The 25,705-nt window shown below is 44.4% G+C and overlaps 1 protein-coding gene across 3 annotated transcripts in view; it reads left to right on the top strand.

Moving 5' to 3' along the window:
- Lrba (LPS responsive beige-like anchor protein) overlaps positions 1-25,705 on the top strand; it is a 495,461-nt gene that overhangs the window by 425,343 nt on the left and 44,413 nt on the right. For all 3 annotated transcript variants that reach the window (XM_060378522.1, XM_060378523.1, XM_060378524.1), the window contains 2 exons: positions 6,651-6,818; positions 25,001-25,090. In XM_060378522.1, the coding sequence (XP_060234505.1) occupies positions 6,651-6,818; positions 25,001-25,090 (258 nt within the window). The remainder of the gene's footprint in view (positions 1-6,650; positions 6,819-25,000; positions 25,091-25,705) is intronic.

Raw genomic sequence — 25,705 nt, forward strand, 5'->3', positions numbered from 1 at the left:
ATGTAGCAGCTGGGTGACTGGTCCGTTTAAAACTGCACAATAACAATTGTAGCGGAATGGCTCTGCTGCCGAGAGATGCATGGGCGCTTGATGGTTCTATCAAGACCCGGTCCTGACTCACTGTCCTCGGTAGTGACATCAGCGTAGAAGAGAATGCCATCTGTTTTCTGCCCAGCAGTTCAAGGGCACTGCTGAGCGTCTGGCTCTGCCAGGGAGCACTGCCTGCGCTGCCTGCTGAACTTTGGGTGCTAATGAAATTTCGTTTCTTTAAACTGTCAGCTATAATTTTCATTTTCAGTGTTGCACAGCTTTTTTCTTTTAATCTGTGAGCCCCTCTCTTGTCCTCATGCTGTGTTAATCTTAAGTGTCACATTTTCAGACATTTTTCAAGCCCAAAGTTAGACTTTTCTGTGTAAATAGTATTAAATTTGCTTAATTATTTGGTTTTTACATGTTTGTGGTAAGGGGAACATGCAAATTCTAAAGCATCGTGATGTGCTTGTGTCAATCAGTTTTGGAGAAATTTAATGTCAGTTTATTATAGTTGCCTAAATATTACCGTTTTCATTCTGTTCTACATATAAAAACGAGTTGTTAAACTCGTGAAAGTAATGCATTTAAGAAAAAAAAAACATTGATAGATGTTTTTCATTTTTAGCAAATAAAACTTGGAAAACATACTTGTATTCTGAATTTTTCTCTGCCCAATATGAAAATAGCTCATTTTCTATAATTTTTATTGTTTGAAAACAATAATATATCATAGTTGCAATTTTTTCTTTTCTTTTCCTTGGGTTTATTTCAAAGAAATAAACTCCTAAAATTAAAGTTGGCCAGATTTTCCACAGATTCAAAGCCAGCACTTTGGGAGTTAACATCCCTGTCTTCTTGGGGCGACAGGAAATCTGGCAACTATTGCAGGAACTGGACCTGATGGTGCACAAACAATTTGTCAGTCTTCCTCAAGTGAGCGGCCTTCCGCAGAGTGGCTGCCTTTGCTTTGTTTGAACAGCCTAAACTTTTCCTTGTTGGACTTTAAATCTTAGACGTGAAATGTGATCCACATATTCAATCAAAATCATTTAATTCAAAGCATATTTTGATTGGAACAAAGTTGACATGGAAAGAAACTTTAGAATAAAAAAGTTGAAAGGACTTTATATCATATATTTAGCAGGAAAATTTGAAACAGTTCTAATTAGGCTGAAAAAAACAGCTTTCTTCAATGTAAATTACAAAGGTCGTATATCAGGGTTAAAGAAACAGTACCACTAGTGTTTGAAAGCCAGCACATGCAAACATAACAGGCCAATTCACGTGTGTGTGTGTGTGTGTGTGTGTGTGTGTGTGTGTGTGTGTAGGAAGAAGGCTTTTAACATCTATTTCAAATGGGGAAAAAAATACCTACAAATCCAAGCATATAATTTGGAATATTACCTTCTTTCAAACATATCACCATACATACTCACTGCCACTGAAACTCATAACTAAATTTAATTAGAATTTAGCAAATTATTTTTTATTGTTTCATTAAAATGTGGTCCTGTGCATCTTATAATTAAATGTACACCATGTTAGGATTAATCAGTGATTTTTATCTTTTAATTTGAAGCTTACCAGTGTGATATTTTGTACTGTGGAACTGAGTCAGGCCTCCTAGGCCCTGGGGAAGAGAGGCAGTGCTGGAGATGCGCAGGGCTGGAGATGCGCAGGGCTGGGGACCCAGGCCGTGGGAGCCTCAGCCTTCTTTGCTCTTCACTATGTTATGCTGAGAGTCACACTTCCTAGTGTGCCCGCTTCTGCTTGCGATGACGCTTGGTCATTTGGTGGATGTTCGTAACAGTTACTGCTGTCTGAGCGCGCTGAGTGAGAATCCCGTATTGACAGTAACGCGAATGAGGGATTTATGAGCGTGGAAGCAAGTAACTGACAACCACAGCTCTTTTGTCATAGACAACTATTTATAATTTATTTTGTTAAATAAAGTTGATTTTCTTTCACCTAATTTTCATGTTAATAAAAACTTGGTGTTTTTTATGGGGAATTTCTAAAGCCTTTATAGAGTAATAAAATTAGTGATAAATATCATTAATTTTTTTTTACAAATAGCTTAATATTTTAGAAAAAGTAAGCTGTCTCTATATGTTAGTAAATTATGTGAATTAACTACAAAAATAGAATAGCTTTATTTAACATTTTAAATCAATAAATAATTCATTCCCTTAATGAGTTGTTCCTTTTTTCTGTAAGATTTATTATTGGACACATATTAATACTTGCTATAATAATTTCTGATATAGTCATTATGAATAATTTATTGTTATCTTTATGATATATTAAAGCTTTAATTTACTAAAATTTTGTACAAGAACCAAGCAAGTGAAAGTTACTGCTAGTGTTTGTGTCTGACATCTCTGGCTTCACTCCTTAGTCTTTGTCTGCTAGATCCCATTAATAAAGCGGAGAGAAGCCCCAGACAGCTTGTCACGGCTAACCCGAGTCCCTGGACTAGCTTCACGTGTGTCGTCTGCTCCTTAACGACCGGATGTTAGTCTCTGGTTTGTTTCGTAGTAACTCAAGCGGAGTTGAACCGTGCTGTGTCGTGTTGGACATTCTCGTGGGCTTTCTTCTGTACAAATTCTACTCAGAGTGCACCCTGGGTGTAAGTGCTGTCTGCGCACTGCTGGGGAGGCTTCCGATTGCTTGGCTGGGTTGAGAGCAACAAAATGTTCTGTGCCCTGACTGCAGCCTTAACCTGAGCCTTAGTGAAGACTGTCCTGAAAGCTTTGAAAACCCTGAATGTTAAGCATGCCACTGACATGGGTGTGTGTGCGCACATGTGTGCATGTGAACACATACTCTGGAAATGTGGACCTACGTAAATTTTATATAGGGTAGTTTTTAGAGTCATATAAAGGAGACTTTGGAGAATTTTTATTAAAGATTTCCTTCTTTGTGTTTTGACTTGCAAAGTAAGTTTTAAGTTATAAATCCACGGTATTGGGCTTTGAGCCCCTTCTTCGCCCTCGCTAGCCTCCTGCTGGCCCTCTCTCCTCCCCCAGCGTGCACTCTGGACACTTGCTGCTCAGCGCACCAGCTCGGGCAGCTGTCATTCAGTGCTGTGAGAGGAGGTGATGACCTGAGCTGACTCGGCATTAGAAGGATTCCAAAACTTCTTAGACACTCTTGAGCTGTCACAGTTATTTCGGGTCCCATTGTAAAGCTTTTCTGGGCTGCTAACACAAACAAACAAGCAAAACTAACTAAGGTGATGTTTAGAGTTGGTTTTTTTTGTTTGTTTGTTTGTTTTTTTGTGTTTTTTTTGTTTGTTTTTTGTTTTTCAATATTTGTTTGCTCGTTAATGTGTTTCTAACCTCCTTGAATAAATCCTGCCGGTCATTCCTTGAGTTGCTGTGGATGGCTTGAGGACTGGCCTGCACCTTGAGGGAGGGCTGGCCTGCACCTTGAGGGAGGGCTGGCCTGCACCTTGGCAAGACCCTGCAGTGTGTCTACAGCATCAGGGCACACAGTGCTGTTTCTTCCAAGGTTTTTGTTTAAAATTCTGAAGCAGCATCAAGATATAAAGCTTAAAGCTTAAATCAAGCCGACCTCACCATGTGCAATGTGCATAAAGAAGTGATCAGGCCTCAGCAGCCCGCAGCTCCTGTTTGAGGACATATAAACAAAATTGCCCTGCTCTGCCGAGCTTTCATATTGAGAAAACCATTTGTACTTCTTCATTTTCTGAGCCTTCTGCAAGTTTATAGCCTCAAATGACAATGCATGGACACTCAGGAGGCTCCTGGCTGTTTCATCTTATTAAACAATTTTGAAATCATTAATTTTTAATTAGCTTGGGTGCAGGTTTTTTATTGTTTCAATACTGGGCATACATGAACTAAATGTTTTTTATTTAAACTACGGGCGCGAGTATCATTCACATAAATAAGCGTGTTCTTTTTCAGAGTGCATGCTGTGAGCTGCTTTGTGCTGCGATGCTCTCTTGTCAACTTGCAGATCCCATGTGCTGTTACAGCAGGGCTTTCCAGCAGCTTATCAGCTCACAGTCTTCAGCAGCCAAAAAGGATGCACTCCTGAAGATACATGGAAGGCCTTTCCTGATTGAAAGTTCTAATTAAGTGAATTGGAGAAAATTAGCTGAAATTAGCTGTCAGAAAGTCACATTTACATGAGCGATGAGCTGGTCTGGCCGTAAACGTTTAAATGATATAAATTGCCGTTTAAGTGTATGGTTTACTGTTTGTCATACGCTAATGTGACATGAGGCTGCAGTGACAATCAAGCAGCTCGCTCTAATTTGAACATATTTAGGGCTTTTGTGTGGAGTGCACTGCACACAAATTAAGACAATTGGTGTTTTTATGTGTCACTTTAAACATGGCTCCTCCCATTCCTCCCAAGGCCAAGGTTAATGCAACTTGTGCTAGTAGTTTGAATTTTTTAGACTCATTTTAAATTTATGTAATTAAAGTGGGGATGTAATTGATCATTAAAAATGCTGTTATTATATCAAGTGTAATGTGAAGTAGTTCATGCTTCCTTACTATCTCCAGGAAAGTGGAAATGTGGTGAATTCTATAATAGATTTCTAAAACAGTAGCTTCCCCAGGGAAAGCAGCCAGATACTTTTAGGCCTACGTTCATTTCAGGTATACCTTCGAAGGTAAGAACTGCCTGCTTAGTGCACACGGTTTTGTTTAAAGAATAATATTTTATATTTGATAACATTGCAAACCCAGGTAAAATGTTTTTAAAGGAAAGATCGTATTTAGCTATAAACATCTTTCTTATTCACAGGCACTAGTTTTAATAACACATTTTTACATGTGTACCTATGTGTCTGTCATTGGTGGCAGGACGGTTATACCTCATTGGATGCTTACTCCAGAAGTTATGCCATTTGGGGCTAAGGATCAGCAAGGCCAGGGACGGTGCCTGGGCGGGACCCCGGCTTCAGGCTCCAGCAGCGAAGAGACGAGAGGGTCTAGCCAACTGTACCTTCAAGCTTACAGACTCTGGAGAGCAGTTGCTCACTGCCAGAAAAGTGTGGCACGGCCTTGCGGTTCCCATGCTAAAACTGCTTTCACTGAGGTCTGCTGCCAGAGTCAGGCCTGAAAGCTGACTTTGACAGTTTTTGGTCTGCACACCATTGTTTGTTAGAAAGCCTAAACCTTTGGTGTGGGGAGAATTTTGCAGTATCGCACAGTGTAAGAGGGACAGCTTCCTGAAAGTCCCTGGCCCCGGCATTCCTCACTTGGCTTAGTTCAGCAAACGTTTATTGGCACCAAGTGTACTTGGCACAGAGCACTAGTAAGTGGACACAGAACGGTGCGTAGGAAGGGCACCTCGCGCCCGGCGCTTCGAGCGAATATCTGGTCGTGTTCATTCACTGTTTATCTAGCACTGTTAATAGCATGAAGTGTTTGGTGTGGTGCTCACACAGAGGATAAAAGTCCAGCAGTTGTGAGTGTGCACAAAATCTAATTTATTATAAACGCAGTCGAGATACCCAGCAGTTTGGTTGCAGTTGCGGGAAACAGCATTTGGAGAACAGTATAAATACCCGAGTGAACAGAAAATGTTTGATGTTTTCACATTAGCTCTTCGCTGTGTGGCTCCCTCTCTCCGAAGCATGGACTGGGTGCCTGTGGAGCTTGAGCCACAGTAGACCCAGATACGGCCAGCTCGGGCCCTCACAGGGCTGTGTGGTGGGAGAAGCTGGGGTGACTGCCCACCTCGCATGGCGGGCCTGGCCTCACACACGCGCACGGCGGACAGGCTCAGCTGCAGGGCCGCGTGGCAGGGGTGGTTGCTTGCCCTTTGCAGTGCTGGGAACTGGAGCCCAGGCCCGCAGGGACAGAGGGCCACCCTGAGCCACTTTGGCCAGCCTCCGCTCCTTTGCGCTTCCTGTCCTTTTCCTCCTGTCCTTTCCCCTTCACTTTCCACTTCCCTTTCTCCCTTCTTCCTTCCCTTCCATCTGTCATGCGTGTGGTGTGTGTGTGTGTGTTTGTGTGTGTGTGTGTGGTATGTGTGTTTTTGTGTGTGGTGTGTATGTATGTGTGTGTATTGTGTGGCATGTGTGTGTAGGTTTGTATGTACCTGTGTGGGTGGATGTGTGTGTGGTTGGGGCTATGTGTGTGATGAGTGTGGATGTGTGTGTGTGTCTGTGCATGTACCTGTGCCTGTGCGTATGCATGTGTGGGTGAGAGAGCAATATCAGTGTCTCTCACAGAATGCGAGGTTTGCAGGCTCAGCAGGGCTGGCTGGCCAGCAAGCTCCCGGACGCTCTGGTCTCTGCCCTTAGCTCACGTGAGTGTGTCACCACACCTGCCTTTTACCTAGGTGCTCAGGCCTGCATTCAGTCAACCACTCAGCTGACCGAGCCAAACTCATTTGCGTTACCTTGGTTTTAGTTGGTTGGTTCGTCAGACTCTCCTTGTGTTGCTCAGCTCGGTCCTCCTGCCTCAGCTTCCCGAGCAGGATTACAGATGTGTGCCACCACACCTGAGCTTTCTGGGTTTGTCTGTTGTTTATTTTTAAAGTCAGTTCAGTGCTGTGCTTTACTGCTGTCCTAAGGAGCTGTTTTAAAATAACATTCAGCACAGTGATGTGTGTGTGCTGTTTTCCAGGCCCTGGAGAGTGAGTTTGTCTCCTGTCAGCTTCACCAATGGATTGACCTTATTTTTGGCTACAAACAACAAGGACCCGAGGCAGTGCGAGCCCTCAACGTGTTCTACTACCTCACCTATGAAGGGGCAGTCAGCCTGAGCTCAATCGCCGACCCCGTGCTGAGAGAGGTAAGCCTTCCTGCAGAAGAAGGCCATGGCCGGTGCAGCTGCACAGCGCTGTCCTCGCTCCAGTCAAGTGACCAAGGCAGAAGCTGGCGCGGACAGTGCAGCACAGCAGGCTTCCTCACCTGGTGCAGAGCGAGAGCTTTTACAGTGTGGACCCCCTGAGGGAGCCTGGTCAGATTGTTAATTTCCATGGAATTGGAACCTACTCACACAGTTAGAAATCCTAGGAAAATAGTCATTTGTTCACTATGCGATTGTGAGCAGAAGTCAGAATGCAATAAAACATGTTTCAGTATAGATCCTGAGTGCACAGGGAGAAGTCAGTCAGGCTGAAGTCTGGAAGTTGCTGCCTTTATCCTGGGTTAGATAGTGATGAGGACGGCTTTGTCCTTGCCAAGCATTTTCTGATAAAACACTAAGAACAGAGTCTTTTAGCAAATGCAACATTCACCCAAATATCTGAAGAAAATTTTGCTTTTTTAGTGTTTCTAATCTAATTACATGCCCTCTGAATGTGTTAGCCTCATGTGAAAGAAGACATATCATCACACAGATACAACCTCAAACATTGGTGTGATTTCAGAACAGGTGCATACTTAAGTGTACATGATCACTTAACTTACATGCTGGATAGCAAACCCACTGCATGTTAGGTTGCTTCTGCCCTACACTGTGGGTTTCTCTCTTTCATATTTTAAAAACTGGATGGAGAGCTGGCTCCGTGAGTTCCCAGTGTTGTGGTCTCCCATGTTAGTGACCTGGGCACTGGAGAGTGACCGCGGGCCTTCCTCGGTGCAGGCACGGGCTGTGCCTCTGAGCTGCCCCGAGCTGTGTGTGAACGCTTGTGCAGAGCACCTGTAGACAGATGGCTCAGAGCATCATGGGGCTGTGTGGTGCTGGGGTGGAAGCAGCGTGCATGGGGTTCTGCTGACCAGTGCCCACTTCCATTCTTAGAAAAGCAGAGCAAAAGTCAGGCTAGCCAGTATGCCCAGAGGGCAAGGCCGCGCCACTGAACCCGGAACCCACATGGCGGGAGCAGAGAACCAACTCTCACAAGTTTTCCTGTGACCTCCGTGTAGCATACATGTGCTCACACACACATTCACACGCATGCAGGAACAAGTGTGCACTCATACATTCGTAAGCACGCACACGCATATGTGCACACGTCAGTGAGCAGAGTTCGCTTGTTGGAACAGTGTTTCCCATGTACTACTTGGCTGTTATGTGCCAGTGACTGTACAGTATTCAGCCCGGTTTTCCTTCTTCATATTCCCTTGTAATAATTGTCAGTTTCCCTGCATAATCAGCTCGTATATGCACTCACACTCTAGAACTAATTTACACCCTTCTGTTTTCCTTACCGTACTATGTCATTTACACGGTTGTGTCTAACTTGTGGAGACTGAATTTTGAAATTCATGCAGTTACTATCAACGTGTGAAGTGAGATGCTCCTCTTGAGGATCGTCTCCTGGTGTCTGAAGTGAGCTCTGCCCACCTTGTTGTTAGAGCTTACTGCTTAATTTATGTCGCAGAGATGGCTCTTAACCTGTGTCTGTCATAGTAGACAATTGGCCGTTTCCATGTTATTGGCGCTCTGTTTTCATTTTTAATTGATACCCTCCCCCGATACCAATAATTTCCAAAGAATTTTACTATGTTTTGTCTTATATCTCTGTATTTATTTACATTTTTAGTGTATTCTAGTCCTAACGCAACATAGTAATGAAAACACTTGTCCCATTACAGCATCATGACCCAGACTGCATGTTCTCTTGTGTGGCTAATGTGCCTGAGGACTGGAATGTTTACACAGGAACGCATGACTGCTGTGCCTGTGGACAGCAGCATCTACAGGAATGCTCTGTGTGCCTTTGGTAGTAACTGTGTTTTTCTCCCTGATTTCAGGACATGAGATTACAGAATGAGACAACTGACTTGTCAGGTTGGATGTTTCAAGCTGGGCATGTGGTATTCAGACATAGGATACATAATTGTATACATTAGATATGTTCTTGAAATACAAGTGTAACCTAAATTACATACTTTTATTGTAACAAACACATTATAACTCTAGATGAAGAGTGTTATTGCAGTAAGTGAGTGTGAGTGTGTGTGTGTGTGTGTGTGTGTGTGTGTGTGTGTAGCTTTCATTGTTGCCACCTTTAAGTGCATTTCAGCGTTGTTAACACTCACAAAGAACTGGGAGCCCTGCTCAGGGCAGAGCATGTGGATGCTGCGTGCAGGGCCCTGGTGTCAATCTCCAGAGCAGAGAAGATGAAAAACCATAATGTTGTGTAGTTATTGCCACTGTCTATGTACAGGGAAGTTTCATGTCCCAAAGTAAGATGACCTTTGCACTAAACAAAAAGTGGCCACCCTGTCCTCAGACCTGAAACGCAGGACTGTGCCTTCTGCCTGTGTGGATCTTACTGCCCTGGGCCCCTCCTGTGAACAGGAGCGCTCGTGCTTGTCCTTTGCGTTGGTTTATCTCACTTAGCACTGTGTCTTCAAGCATCGTCCATCCTGCAGCACATTGAAGAATCCCCTGCCCTCTTAGGACTAAATGTCACCCACTGTGTATGGCACCGTGTTTGCTCATTCTTAGTTTGGCTGTTGTGAGAACCAGGAGCTTTGGTGTGCGAGTATCCATCCACGCCACTGCCTTCATTTCTTTATTCTAGATTGTAGGGTAGTTTTATGTTTAATTTTTTGAAGAATCACCATACTAAATAAAATTTAATGCTTATTTTTCATGGCCACTATTTTGTAAAGATAATTTTTAAAAGATTAAGATTCTTTACTTCTTTTGTCACAATCTAAGTGATGATCAAAATGCCTTAACTGTATTGATTTCAACTTAACTCCCATAGTTATGCTCATATTACACCTATGTATTAGAGCTCATGCTCACTAAGTACTCATGGCTTGTGATTTCCTACGACTGCTAGCTAGCTGCATGATAGCCTGGAAATAAGAATATATCTTTTTATTACTGAGCAGTATAAGTATACATATTTAATTTAAAAAAAAAGAAAAAAGAAAAGCCTTCCTCCCCAGGTCTAAGGGAGAATTTTAACAGCCTTATTGAGGTCGAATTGGCACGTGAAATAGTTTGTTTGTTGGCAGTTTACAATATGATTTAGTATTTTCATAACATATATGCATCACCATAGTCTACTTTAAGAACAGTTTTGTCACTACCAAGGAAATCTTTGTACCCATCAGCCATCTCTCTAGAGAGACTTTTTAAATGAGTAGATGTTCAGCCATGTGTCATTGGAAAGATCTAAAAGGAGGCTAGCAAGACTCGAGAAAGGAGACAGGAAGAGACTCCAGACGGAGCCCAGCACAGAAGGGCGCTGTTTGGCCGCAGCAGCTGAAGGCGGACAGTGCTACTAGTACTGTGCAAGGACCTGGGCTCAGCATGCGTGTGCAAGGTGGAGGCTCCAAGGTTCTCTTTCTTTCTTTCTTTCTTTCTTTCTTTCTTTCTTTCTTTCTTTCTTTCTTTCTTTCTTGATTTTATTTGTTTATTTTGAATGCTCTCTCTGTATGTGCACCTGCAGGCCAGAAGACAGCAGTAGAAGGTATAGATAGTTGTGAGCCACCATGTTGGTGCTGGGAATTGAACTCAGGACCTCTGGAAGAGCAGTCAGAGCTCTTAACCACTGAGCCATCTCTCGAGCCCCCCAAGGTTCATTTTCTATGGAGGATGCGATGAACTTTAGGACTACCTGGTTATTTCCTTTCTTTTTATTTTTCTGTGTTTTAAATGGCAGGAGAATAAATGAAGGGAAAGGATAAGTAAAAAAGGTCTCTCTCTCTCTCTCTCTGTGTGTGTGTGTGTGTGTGTGTGTGTGTGTGTGTACGCACTGATATATACAGAGGGGAAAACAGATGTCCTTCTTGTGGTGAAGTATGTGAAGAGGGTGGAGTTGCTAAAGAGACGCTGATGAGATGGTGAAATGTGGGTGTAGGCTAAGGAGATAAAGGCAAGAAAGGGCTGGAGAACTGGGCAGTTCTCTCCTTCATTTCTTCAACAACTGCTCCTCCTGTTGAGAATACTGAAGATAAATAGTTGAGTGAGGGAAAGTCTCACATGAATCTCATATTCTGATTGGACTTAGAGAAACGAACTTGACGTTGCTACTGTAATTGTAGTTGTAGTGTGTGGTCTGAAGAGGGGGGATGGCTGAAGAGAAGTAGGGTGGCAGGAGGAGGTATTTTAGAGAGGGTGCCTACAGGTGGCCTGCGACATAGGCGCCAGGGCGCAGCTCCTGCTCTTGCAGCCAGGCATGCCTGTGAGCCCAGGCTAGCCCTCAAGTCAGCGCATGCTGTGGACAGGGCAGTTGTACGGCCTCTGTGGTTGGTGGGTCACAGGCCTCGCCATCTTCAAACCGTGTTCAGTGAGGATCGTTCACTTCCTGGTGCTTCCCCCAGTGTGTTTCCCTAATGCAACACGTGTTCACGTGTTCACTTGACAGGCCTGCAAGTGCCGTGTGCCCTGGGAAGGTGGCAGGAGAGGCGTGCCTCTCTGGAAGTAGGAGATTCTTCTCACACCAGATCATGCCTTTCAGCGACTGTGCGTGTATCTCCTTTGTTTGCCTCTGTGCACTGTTTGGTCCTAGCCTTTTCCTGGGCACATGGTCATACACAGGCGTGAATCTGCCTGCTGCTTGGCAAAGCCATGTTCTTCTGAAGGAAGCTGCCATTTCAGAGTGAATGGCTAATCTACGCAGCATGGAAAGTGACCGTAAAGATGCTCTCTCTGGGAAAGGAGCTCTAAGCAATAGAAAAGATACCCATACGGCCAGGAAGTGTAACCAGCGAAGCAGCCTACAGCGCATTAAACTTTTATGTTTTTTTTTTAATCCTTAGAAAACAGCTGTGTTATCAATATACAAGTCTGCTTACATACATCACACACCAGAAAGGGGTGTTTTCAGTCAGATAGGAGAATCTGTTTGCAGTTGTCTTCTGAGCCCCAGCTAAAGTGAGTTCTTCTCGTGAGCTGGTTGTCCCCACAACCTCTGCTTGCCCGTACTCCTCTCCAGTTGTTCTGTGTCCCGCTTTTAACCTTTTAGCCTGGTCTACTTCACAGGCTCGTGTGTGTGTTCTTCCAGAGACAAGAGGCAAATAATCACTTATGATTATTAATTTTGCTGAATTTGGTTTGACTTCGTTCTTTTCCTTCCAACACAATCTTTTTTTTTTTTTTTCTTCTTTTGAGACAGGGTTTCTCTGTGTAGCCCTGGCTGTCCTGGACTCCATGTGTAGAGCAGGGTGGTCTTGAACTCACAGCAGTCTGCCTGCCCCTGCCCCCCTGAGTGCTGGGATCAAAGGTGTGTACCACCACCCCTGACCTTTCTAACATAATTTTAACAAGGTTTCCAAAGGAGACAATCCTGGACCTATAAATGTAAGCCAAAGTGAATATTGTTATTTTATAAAGTGTATTTGTTTTAAAATATTTATTCTACAAAAGCACTTTACTCTTTTGAAAAGTTTAATATACATGTTTTGTTTCTGGTTTTTTTGCAGTACTTATACTTGCATTTGTAGGTGCGACTTTTCTGTTAACCTTTATTCCACACATTTCCTTGTCTAGAATTGGCTTGTTGATTGACATTAAATGGTATGACTTGATCCCACTGTGGAGAGCTCAGTATCTAGCCCTTCTTACCTTAGGAGACAGTTTGCTGATGGGTGAGAAAGACACCCCAGAGGACCACTGGGATGGGTCAGTGGTAAAGGTTCACAGTGAAGACTGTTCTGCAGATGTACATGTCTTGTTATGGAAATATATTTACCATATTATAGTTTATAAAATATAACTAGATAGGAAAATTCTGAAATTATGGCCCTCAACACATTTATGATCGCTATCTTTGGCCTCATCATAGAATCCATCCATTTGCCTTTTTCTGTGTTCTAAATATATGTGTGTGTGTGTGTGTGTGTGTGTGTTGTGTATATATACATATATATATGTGTGTGTGTGTGTTGTGTGTATATATACATATATGTGTGTGTGTGTGTGTGTGTGTGTGTATTTTTAGGGGAAAAAACCAACCTGCTTAGAAATCCTCACAGCATGCAGGGTGGGGGGGTGGGGGGGTGACCTTGGGCTGTTCTGTTCTGTGTTTGCTTTCCAGCTTTGGGCTATTTTCTACCCGTTCTCTGTGGCCAGAGTACACTGCTCTGCAAAGCCGTCTTCACACTACTGTCAGGGGGATGTTACTTTCTTTTGCCTTACTGAAGTAAAATCAGCTCACTTACAACCTCAGCTTTTGTTTCATTTCATCATTTAACCCTGAACATGATTTTTTTAATATAATTTTAAGCAGTTTATTTTTCATCTCCTCCATGGTATCTGGCAGGGAAAGGGAGAGTTTAACTTTCTACTTTTAGAGTAACTGTCTTAACTATGTTACTGTAATTATTCTTGTCATAATTATGTAAAGATTAGGCCACTTCTGGCCTAGGCTTTATGAATTCTAAATCCTGGGTTCATTACTCTGTGGAGGAAGAGAGTTTAGTGTGTGTGTATAAATTTACACAAAGAGATTAGAAATATGTATTTCAAAGCAATGTATTTTAACTCTTAAAACTTTCAAAGACTCCAGCATGCAACTGGAAAGCTTCTGCCCCAGGTAGGGCCGCCCTCCCTCAGCCCAGGGTCACACTCTTAAGAGCTGATTACGACCTTCTCTTTCCTTCCCAAGCAGCCCTTTCCATGAGTCCAACGTCAGTGACCAGGACTGGACAGTAGGCTTGGCTAGGCAGGAAAGAGACAGATGTAGGCAGATCCGGCCCTGCGCGTGGAGGCCCAGGCTCTGTGGGCCGCGGCAGAGGAGAGGGTCTGCTTCCTCACCTTGCAGTGTGCACCGTTGCCTGTGGAAGTGCTGTTTTCGCCTTTACTTGGCAAGCAAAGAATGTGTCACTTTATATGTGCTCAGAAATTAAAATTGATTTTCTTTTGAGAATAAATCCCAGCTCCATCTACTGAGATAGATATGGAAGAGGAGAGAGAGCCAAGATATTACTCAGTTTAAAGAATTATCTACACTGGGTCTCTGAGCATGAAAGTCAGGCCTGAACACTCCCTAAAGTCATGTTTAATGTCAGTGGCTGCTTTGGCTTCTTCCAGATTTATCCTTCCAAGGGCTGTTTTAGCACCCCCTAATCACTGGGAGAAGGTCTGTTTGCCTAAAGAAGCAGCAGCCGTGTGCAAGTTGACGTGACCCCGGTTCATGACAGCAGTAGCAAACCAGATCTCTTCTCCAGGGGAGAGCAGTTTTGGCTTAGAATTCCAGCCCTCTCCTGGGGGAGCCTGAGCTCACTCAGCAGAGCTGCAGAACACTGGCAGTGAGTCTTCAGAAACAGAAACACGAGTGGTATTTTTAGTTAGCAGTTGTTGGCTGTCTGTGGGAGTGGTCTGCAAGCCCATCTTCAGTAGGTGACTGCATGAGAGGTAAGCCCAGACAGCGGGATTACATGGGCGCAGCAGGAGAGTGAGTCAGGGAGCCCGCAGGCACGGTGTGACGCAGCTGCAGCTCACAGCTCTGCAGATGCCGCCCGGCAGCATCACCATGAAGAAGTGTGTTGCAGACAGTGTGTTTGACACAGTGCAGGGCAGAAGCTGTGCAACAAAAAGCCAAACAAACGGCCAGGATTAGTCAGATCTTAGTTGAAAACCTACATTTAAAAACACTGAAAATTTTGCCCGACTTCCTTGTACATCAAAGCCACCATAGCAGACAAAGCTTCTCTCAGCTGACTAATCACACCAAAGTTGTCATTCCTGCTCAGCTTTGTGCGTCAGTCAGCTCAGGGGTAAATAAGTAGCTGAATTATATAGCAGAGTACAGACAGCAAAAAAAAAAAAAAAAAGTGTTTTCATGTGGGATTTTGTTTTTTAGTCATCACTGTTTCAGAAACCCTGAGCTTTTTTCCGTCCTTGCCACGAAGGAATCATTTCCTTCAGGCCGTCTGCACTTCACACTGTTGCTCAATTTTATCTACTAAATGGAAGCTTTTAGAAAGACTAAAAAGGAAAAGATGGCACAGATTTGAAAAAAAATTACATAAATTATTAACAGTTGTCAGATTTTCTCTAATAGTGTTATTTAATTTCTGGTAAGAAGGGGAAGTTTCCCTAGAATGCAGAGAAGCCAGTGAAATCCCCAGTATTGGGGAAACACTTGACTCAAGGGCCTGCCCTTAAAGTGTTAAATGTAAACTGTTGTGTACATTTGCTGTCCTTCCTCTCTCTGCCCCTGCGGTGCTGTGTGTGCACTCAAGCTCCCCAGTGACTCACTTCGGGGTTGACCCAGAGACGTCCACAGAGACCTGGGGATGGCCTGGGTTCTACCTGACAAGCAGCTGGCTCCTCCCCTGCCCGTCCCCTTAGCATGCTGTAGGCGTAGTTGTTGGGGTCTGAGAACTGACCCCGAATGCAGTCCTTGTTTGTTGAGAACGTGTGTCACGGAGCTCGCTTTTGGCCCTGGCCACTTCTTTGAGACATCCCTCTTATTTTCTCAGGCGCCTTTATCTCCTGGCTTCCAGTAGCCAGAGGTGGAGGTGTTTTGAATAAGCACATCGGCATTCCCATCGGAGATACTGTTTGAAATTATCCATGCACGCAGGGTCGCTGAGCATTTCTGAGTGGCGTTTGTTTCCCTTGGTTGTATCTGCCCTGACTAGCTGGTTTCTTTCAGATTGGCAGCTTTGGTCCTGCTGTAGTAGATGGACCAGTGACTGGGCTGGGCCTCAGCTGGGTGTGGCTGGATTGTGCGGGCTGCGTCCTGACGCTTTAGCAGGGGACTGCATCTTCCACAAATGACAGGCTCTCCATGTTCTGTTCTTGCACCTCCATTAGCACCGTTTGGGCACAACTGTTGGTAAAGAGACTTCTGTCTTTCCTCAGTTCCTCCTTGACAGCCTTCTCGCCGTGCTCCTGCTTCTGACAGCTTCACGTTATCTAGCGTGCTGCTAGATAACCTTGTAGCCGTGTGGCATGTATATGTCTTCAGTTACTGATGCATGTTGGTGTTGTTTGTAGAAAAACACTGATTATGTTAAAAAGCGTCATGCTTCCTGGCTATTAATACGTCTTAAGCAATACTAAAGAGTTAGGAGAAGTACAGCCTCCTTGTAATCAAACAGAAGTAAGTTAGGAAGCAAGTTTTATAGATCAAAATGAGCCTGTTTGCAAGGTCTGTGTGTTTAAAGAGTTTTGACCGTGGCCTATCAACTGAAATCCTTAGATTGTAAAAATATACTTCTGAATGTTATATTTAATTTAGTGAGGAAATTAAACTTCATAAAAATGTCTCAAACAGCGGTAGCCTTTTCTGTAGATTTCCTAGCCTTATTTTAGATATCTTTGTTGTTTACTTCCAAAACAATCTCCCCTTATACACACTATCAAATATAATAGTAAAGAAAGTGTAAGTTTTCTCTTACACATCTTCTCACCCTTCTGTCCCTGAAGGATGGGCTACAATAGCTTGTGTGTGTGGCTCTAGACTGAACGTTAAGTTTCCTTCATGTGCATTTGTGTGCTCACAACAGCACATGTAACAGTGTGCTATCATGTGTAAGTATATCTGTTTTTATTTACATAAGGTTATACTTTAGGTATTACCATAAGTAGCTAGAATTCTAGACTAGTTTTGCCATAGGAAAAAACATTCAGCTCAATTCACTCACTTTGTTTGTTTGTTTGTTTTGTTTTTCAAGACAGGGGTTCCTGGTGTAACAGAACCCTGTCCGTCCTGACTCACTCTGTAGACTAGGGTGGCCTCACAGAGATCCACCTGCCTCTGCCTCCCAGAGTACTGGGGTTACAGATGTACCCCACCATGCCTGGCCTCACTCACTTTGTCTGTCTGTCTGTCTATTTGTTTGTTTGTTTGTTTTAAGACAGCAGCTCACTGTGCAGCTCTGCTGGCCTGAAGTTCACTGTTGTAAATCAGGCTGAACTCACAGAGCTTCACTCTGAGTGCTGGGATTAAAGGAATTTAAGGCATACACCACTGCTCCCAGAAACTCACTTATTTAATGGTTAAATAGTGTTCCATTATCATCATTAATTTAGGTTATTTTTTAACTTGTTCTAAGAGCTCTATAGCAAACACTTTTATATTTAAATATTTTCCCTCCATGTGATTGTTTTCTTATGAATATTCACAATAGAATCAATAGTCCTAATTATGAACATAAAAACCCAACACCTGAATTTTTACATATTTTTATATGTCTAATTTTGCAAATTAAAAAAAAAAGCTACGTCTTTTTAAATAAGATAGAATCACTTGTGCTCAGTTTTACTTATTTCTTTATGGTCTCCCTTTTCTTGCATATTAGCTCTTCTGTGTCCTCTTGAAGCCTCATAAAAAGATCACCCCCACCCCCAAAGGTTGTTTTTGTTTTTAACTTTATGGTATCTGAATGCAGATTGTTATTAGTGGTGTTTTTCTGGTCACTTAGAGTTTGCATGTGAGTTAGACTTTAATTGCCGATTTTTAATTTTATTTGTTTATTCATTTATTCACTTTACAGCCTGGTTTAGTCCTCCCTCCCTCCCCTACTCCTCAGGAAAGGGGAGCCCCCCTTCCCATCCACCCCAGCTCACCAAGTCCTATCAGGACTGAGCATGTCCTCTTCCCCTGTGGCCTGGCAAGGAAGTCACGCCAGGGAAAAGTGATCAGAAAGCTGGCAAGAGAGTCCCTGTTCAGTGCAGTTCCCACTCCTCTTAATAGGGAACCTACATGAGACCTGAGCTGCTACATCTGTGCGTTGAGTCGAGGTCCAGTTCATGCCTGGTCCTTGGTTGGTGCCACTTTTCCACAAGCCCCCCTCCCCCCCCTCCGCACCTCACCCAATGTTTGGCTATGAGTCTCAGCATCTGTTTAAGGCGCTGCTGGGTAGAATCTCTCAGAGGACAACTCTGTCAAGCTCCTGTCTGCAAGTTTAGCAGAGTATCGTTCATTGTGTCGGGACTGGTTCTCTCCCATGAGGTGGGTCTTGGGTTGGGCATTCCCTCAATCTCTGCTCTGTCTTTATCTCTGCACGTCTTGTAGGCAGGGTGAATTTGAGTTGAAGTTTTGTGGCTGGGTTGGTGTTCCCCTTCCTCTACTAGGAGACAGTCTAACTAGAGGGTGTCCTCTTCCATCTCTGTGGCCCCTGCTCCTAGGAGTCTCAGAGCCTGAGGCTCCGGGGGGATATGAGAAGGATTTTAAAATGTATTGTTCTGTTGCTCAGCTCTGGAGCTCAAGCGCAGGTCCCCACATCCTAGGCCAGCATCTCGCACTGAGCTGTGCCAGCCTTTCCGTTCTTAATGCTGGTGAACTCGCTGCACTAATGGCAGGCTCTGGTTTGTAAATGTTTGTATCTGACACATTGCTGTTTGTTTCTTAGTCAGCTACAAATATTATCCAAATAAGGGTATGTATATTATGTAGCCAATTTCCTCCCTGGGGATTTTCATCTTGTTTTTTTGTTTTGTTTTGTTTTGTTTTTTTGTCCGGTCGTTTTGTCCTTGGGAAGGTCCTGTGGACCTTACCTCCTTTTGCCTTTGTAGTTGATGCTGTTGAGATTTTCACCCTTTAAGAATGAGATGCGAAGTTATATATAATGGCTCCATTGTCATTTGGTTCATGTCGGTGTGATAGCATAGCTGATCTTTCAGGTCTGCAGGGTGATGAAGCTCTTCAGCTAGCCGGTCCAATGCAGAGTGAGAACCAAAACCTTTTCTCTGGATTGAGTTCAAATATAGGGAGAGAAAGAGAAGCTTCATTTGGGCATTGGGATGACCACGCCTGACAGTCTTAGTGTGACTCTGTAGTCCAGAGAAGAAAAACAAACCTAAGTGATGGAGCCCTGCAGAACATTCCCAGACAGCCAGGTGGTCTAGAACCCCCGCAGCATCTGGGCAGCTTCGGTAAAGTCAGAAAACTTAAACACTGATGGAGGCATTTTTAAGTGACTTACTTAGTTTCTAGTGCCCTTTCCTAATTTTATAGTGCTTTAAATGCAAAAACACGGGCATAAAGTGTGGTGTTGGGGCTGTGGGCTTTCCAAGACAAGCACACGCTAACTGCAGCCGTATGTTCACGGCGCTTCTACCCTGACCCCCTGAAACAAAGTCCTGCTCCAGCGCTGGTCGTTGTGCTAAGTGAACGTCTTTTCCCAGTCAAATTAAAAAGCTTAGTTCAGAGACTTAAGACAGCCTTAAGCAAAAGCCAAATGCATTGTCGCTAAACTAACCGCCCCATCTTTCTTGTCTCTGAGAGTGTGTAGGTGTATACACAGATATGTACACATATATATACACATACATGTATATAGTTACTTTATATAAAATCACTCAAGTATACAGTAGATGGCAGAAACACAATATGAATGAGCAGCTTGATAAATATATCATCATGTGTCCATTTGGAGATCTATTAATAAGGTCTCCAGGTAATGGTTGAGATGCCAGTTATAAAGTAAAAATATGTGGCTTTACTGGAATATCTCAAGGTATTTTTATGATTTTTTTATTTTATTTTATTATTTATTTATTTTATTATATTCAACATCTGGAATGATGCTTAGTGGGTTCAGGTTTTATTACAGAAAGTAATAACAAACTATTTACAGAAATAATTGGGAATTGATGAACAAGAATATTCCATAATAACCAAAGCTTTTAGTAGAAATGTTTGACTGAGTGTTTTGCTCGGTGTCAGGCTGTTCCTCGCTGGTCGTAATGTGCCTTTTAGCTGTATCTCGGCTGAACTAAGGTGCTGGCCATGGCCATTTTCTCAGGGGATATTCACGGTGTACTTCCTATATACAAGCCCCAGAAGCATGGAGATACTTGGCAGTCTGCACTCTGAAGATGACAGAAGAAAAATTTAAAAATCATTCCATAATTATCTATTAATTCCATAATGATCTAATTAAAAATATTCCATAATATCTAATAGTACTTTAGATAAATATGTAGAAAACAGGCTTGTGTCCTTGCCCCAGGAGCAATAAGGCAGAGATAGTCTAGACAAGGTCATGGAAGATCTCGCAAAAGCCAGAGCAGCCCGAACAGCCTTACTGAATAAAGAAGAGAACTCACAAAGCAGGGAAATGGAGAAAAACAGGAACCCAAACTCTGTAAGAATGTCAAGGTCTCGTTAGGGGAAGTGAGAGGAGGCTGGCAGGAGCCAGCCACTGCTGCACTGTTTCTCTGTGCGACACTGTGCAGCACGTTTGCTGCAGTGACGTCACATGCTTGTGAACGGCTTACCACACCTGCTTCCGTTCTAAACGCTTCCGTCGCTCACTTAACCCTCCGCGCCTCTCAAAGTACGCAGCCCTCAGTGAGGGAGTGAGGACACCAGGTGAAAACTCACTACATCACTCCACCAATGCCTGAGAGCTGAAAAGCACATCTCCTCCCGGTCGGGAGTGGAGGCAGGAGGAGTTCAGCTGGATGTCGCGTCATCCGTGCAGCTGCTTTAAAACTGAGCATCTTGCAAGCTGAGACAAACACACCTTCTCGAAGAAACAAGATGGCTGCTAGTACTTAGGGTTTGGACATTGTGGTGGATTTTCATTTCCTTTGCAGTCTTAAAGTAAAATTTTTAATTTCTGACAGATAAGAATAGTGCCCTTTTTTCAGTGAATCTATCTAGCTCCTTATGTAGACTAACTCCATTTGAGATAATCTCAAGCCAAAGATGTTACTGTCATTGAAGTTGGTTAACACATCGATTGAGATTCATTACCCCATTTCAAAATAGGAATCTAACGTAACAATTTTGGGAACACATCACTGGAAGTGAAGCTCTGCAGTCGGAGCTGAGCTCATTAAAACAGGCAGCATCCGTTATTGTTAAGCTACCCTGCTGCTAATCCAGTTACTGAGCTCGAGGCAGATCTGAGTGTCTGTATATTCCTGTGGTTTCCAACCTCAGGTACAGCTCCCGTACACCCTACATGGTCTGTTGCTCTGTTGAGAAGGCTGCATGGAAACACGAGAGAGAGCTGTGAAGGGACTCACCCACAGCCTTTTCAGATCACACACGTCACTCCTCCATGACCACTCACTGTGCGCCAGCGTCCCTGTGTAGGAGGCACTGCAGTTCTGTCCTGTCTCTCAAGGGGCTTGGGCTACAATGAGAATCACGCCTCAGTGACATGTTCAGCTCTGCCCCAGCAGACCTAGCTGGTCTCCATGGTGGCAGGAGTGAATCTTTGCATAATGCTCCTCCTCTTTCACCGTGCTCCTTTGTTCATCAAGAATAATTCTCAGGGCTGGAGAGACGGCTCAGTGTTTAAGTACCCTTGTTCCAGCAGGATAAACATTGGAAGTAGGAGAAGACAAGGAATGGGACAGGAACCTTCCACAGAGGGCCTCTGAAAGACTGTACCCACCAGGGTATTGAAGCGGATGCTGAGATTCACAGCCAAACTTTGGGCAGAGTTCAGGGAAGAAGGGGGAGATAGAAAGACCTGGAGGGGACAGGAGCTCCACAAGGAGACCACCAGAGCCAAAAACCCTGGGCTCAGAGCCCCTGCAGAGACTGAGGAATCAAACAAGGACCATGCATGGAGAGAACCTAGACCCCTGTTCAGAGGAAGCCCATAGGCTGCTCAATCTCCAAGTAGGATCCCCAGTAAGGGGAACAGGGGCTGTCTCTGACATGAACTCAGTGGCTGGCTCTTTGATCACCTCCTCCTGGGTGGGGAGCAGCCTTCCCAGGCCACAGAAGAAGGTGATGCAGCTATTCCTCATGAGACCTGATAGGCTAGGGTCAGGTAGAAGGGAGGAGGTCCTCCCCTATCAATGAACTAGAGGAGGGACATAGGGGGAGAAGAAGGAGGGTGCGTGGAACTGAGAGGAGACGAGGGAGGGAACTACAGCTGGAATACAAAGTAACAAATTGTAATAAATAAATAAAATAAAATTTTAAAAAAAGAACATGTGTTGCTCCTCCAGAAGAGCAGAGTTACATCTGTATTGAAGTTGTATATGGTGTGGGGTCATGGTGCTTTAGCATCTCTGTCTTAGTATCCTGGTGGGGAGGTCATGGCAGCAGGATGTTGAGAATTCACAGCTACAGTCAAGAAGCAATCCTGAATCTGTGTTCAGCTCATTTTCTCCTTTTTCTGCAGCTGAGACCCCTGCAGGCCAGGGAATGCTGCTGCCTACTTTTAGGCTCATGGTAATCCCTCCCAGGCAGAAGGTGACCTGATTGCATGATTTCCCAGTGGTGTCCCCAGAAGCTTCTTCTGTCACACTCATGTTCTTTTGGGGATGCCATCCATGCTCCCATCCACTACTTTCCCTCCTACCCACCCTCTACCCACATCCTTGCTGCCTTCCTCCTCCCTTTGACAGAATTTCCAGTGTGATCATTCCTCAGAGTTTATCCGTGGGTCCCTTCGTGTGTGCCTTCATGTTTCTTCCTAGGGCTTAACCAGTGAGAGCTTTCACATGATCCCTGTGGACCACTGCCCTCTCCACCCCATACCCTTTCTGTGCATTGAGGTTTCCTGTGAGATCTCAGAGAGAGGGGGAGGGGAAGATCCAAGACAGGAGACTCTGGATGGATGACACCCAAATCAACACCTGCCGTCGCTCGCCTCAGAGCCCAGCTTGGCCTTTCTTTTGCGTATTGGACTACAGGTGCCATGAGCTTGACAGAAGTTACTGTCTTTGTCCTGTCAAACTGGTTCCATGCAACAGAAACCCCTACTCTGTTCACAGCTTTCCTGTTGCCTGAGACTGCAGTCCATCACAAAAAGACAGGGAGGAGCTTTTGTCTTTTCACGTTGCTCAAAGTCACCAGTCTCTGCACCTACTGACGCTCTAGGATGTACTTCTCCCACTCATCCCTTTCTTCTGTCACGTAGCTTCCACAGGATTAAGGTTCCCGATTGTTCTCTAACCTCTGAAAAGACCATATTCTCTATCTGTGGACTTTTAGCCCCAAAATACACTGCGGAATGTAAGCCATATTTCAATTTTCTGGAATGCCGGCCACCGTCACGGGCCTTCACAAAGGCCCGCGGTGTTTCTCCTTTCCTGCTTCAGCTGGAGTGAGTGCGCACAGTCCCAGCCTTAGTAACAGCAGTTGCACTTGATTAGTGCTTCGTAGCGGGATGGGCTAAGCACAACCCTGAGCACATCCACGTCATCTGTAGTTTTACAGACAGCGCTGTGAGCGAGGGGTGGGCGAGATGCTGCGACGGCCCCTCTCTTTCTTCTAGAAGGAGAACAGAGACTAATCTCTTTGCTCAAAGTCAGACAGCGGGCGGCGAGTGCAGGGCACCAGGCCCTGTGACAGTGGCAGAAGTTTGGACACATCAGAACCAATCCATGCCTCATTAGACTGTTCTATTACTGTATTCACTTTGCTCATTGCAATGATGCATCATAATAAAGATAGTTCATAAAGTTTATATACGCACATTTTTCTCATGCTTAGCCCTGACAGCATACATTGTGCCTAACAGATGAGGAGATGGCTGCTGATGGGCTGACAGGCTGACCTAAAGTAAATCTTCTTAGCTACAGTTTTTGACTGACCATTTAATTACCTTAAGCACGATAGCCAAGCTTTCCTTCTGTTTCCTTCCCTATAACACCAACACAATAATCTAATGGTAAAATTTAAAAGTTAAATGCTATAACAAAATCAGTGGCTTAGAACAGTTTCCAGAGAAAGTAAATTCTAAATAAGTAGTTGGTGCCTGTCCCCAGGGACTATGTGTTGACTCCATATTAAGAGTCTAATTTATGCAAAGCACCTGGCCCTGGCTTTTGTACAGGCATCACTTAACCTACGTTGTTAGTTTGTGGGAGAGAACGTTTAGACGCAGGTTAGGAAACTTAACCTTAGATCACATCGTTGCTCTATGTACAGGTGCAGAACTTGAACGTTGCCTAGGTGGCTCTGCCTCTCAACTTTCTCACAGAGATGCTGTCAAGGTTGTTCATCCTCTGCAGGTTTCAAAGCCTTAGCTTGCTAGACTGATTGTTTCAAAGTATTATTCAACTTTCCAATTACATTCACCCTTCTTCCTGTGCCAGGAATATATTCCAGTAGGTCAGAAGCAGAAGACCTAAGCGGAAGGTCAGATATGCGTGGTGCATACCCATGATTCAGCACTTGAAAGGCTAAAGTAGAAGGATCGTGAGTTCGAGGCCAGCCGGGCCTCTTCGTGAGACCCTGTTGCAAGGAAGGAGGAAAGGGAGGGAGGGAGAAATGGGCCCAGTGAAACGATGTCTGTTACATGTCCTGATCACTGAGTGCATAAAGGAATAAATGCTTTCATTGTTCTACAAGGGCCAAACTAAAGCTTCAAAGTAGTTTTGGATAATGGTTAAATTTCCTTGTTTGTGATCTGGTGTTTACAGCATGAAGCATCTAGATAGCATACAATTCTGAAGATCTACTCACGGATTGCAGTCACAGCATTTACGAGGAGGAGCACATGGACTTTCTTACACATTTGAGGGGCTTCTCTGGCTTTCAGTCTTGGAGTTAAGAATGGCTGCTTTGCTGCTATCCGGGGACCCCGTGTATTCTGGCTTTCTCTCTTTTCACAAGTCCTTGAGCATTTATTCATTCACTCAGGCTAGAGATCCAGGGTAGATGCTCAGGGCCTTTCTCATAGGGACTATTTTCTCATGAGAGGAGACAGCCATAAACAAGGAAACAAAGTCGCCAGATAGCTTTAGCTCTGGGCAGGGCTCTTCTCCCATGCTGAGGGTCCTGGGAAGTGGTCATCTGTGCCAAGTGTACAGTAAGAACAGGATAAGATACGTTTGACCACGCACACGCGTTCCCAGATGTGCATATGCACATGCTGTTGGTCCTGGCTGCCCTGCCTCATGCTGGACCAAGTCTATGACTTTTACTCTGTTATTTTATTTAGCCCCTGCTAAATAACAGTGGGGCAAAGGACAGTGCCTTCTCACTGTAGGGGCCTCTTTCTGCTTCGTGTCCCTGAGCAAGATGAGAAAGGCTTCAGCTTTTAGAAACCCCCACAGTCCTGCAGGCGACCTCACCGTCCGTGCCCTGGGCAAGTGCCTAGGACATGACACTAGCAGCAAGTGTGAAGTGACATTTTGGGTGGCCATTGTAATCCGCTCTTAACCCTCAGACTTTCCTGTGTTCCTTCCAGGCTGTGGAAGCTCAGATCCGAAGTTTTGGACAAACGCCTTCTCAGCTGCTGACAGAGCCGCACCCTCCTCGAGGCTCAGCCATGCAGGCGGTGAGTGCTGGTCCACACTCTTCTCTGCACTCCTCTCCAGTTCACTCTCGCTTCCCACACCAGTCTTTCACCACACATGAGGGTCTCTACCTGGTCCTCCCGTATAGTGCAGCCTGCTCACAAGCAGCGAACACTAGCACATTCTCCGTGCAGCCTTGAGAAGGTAACCTCAGCTCCGGTACTTGGATTTCATCGATCATGGTCTTTGGTGCAAGGTTCAAAGGGCCACAGTTGTCTTTTTTTTCTGATTGGATCCCATGAGTTTCTGGATTTGTTTTGTTACTGTGTCTATTCTTAGCATCCCTTCATGTTTTCTAGTTTCAGCGTTTGAAATTGTCCTGATGCAGGTTCACTAAGGGTCAGGCCTGGAGGGGAAGGAATGGGTGCTTGCTTGTTCGGCATTCACAGACCTGGCTTGATTGTTTCTGACTGTTGAACAGTACTCTTACACTCTTTTTATATACTTTGCTAAGTGACCGCTGGGAGTGGTCTGAGATGGGCAGCTCCTCCCTGTGTGTGGACTTTCATCTATTTCGTGTTTAATATACAATGGGTAACCCCTTGGTAGGTCAGTGTCCAAAGACAGAGCTGGTAAGGCTTCTTGATCCCTACTCT

The sequence above is a fragment of the Meriones unguiculatus genome, chromosome 2 (assembly GCF_030254825.1).
Source record: "Meriones unguiculatus strain TT.TT164.6M chromosome 2, Bangor_MerUng_6.1, whole genome shotgun sequence".
In the NCBI taxonomy this organism is placed as follows: Eukaryota; Metazoa; Chordata; class Mammalia; order Rodentia; family Muridae; genus Meriones; species Meriones unguiculatus.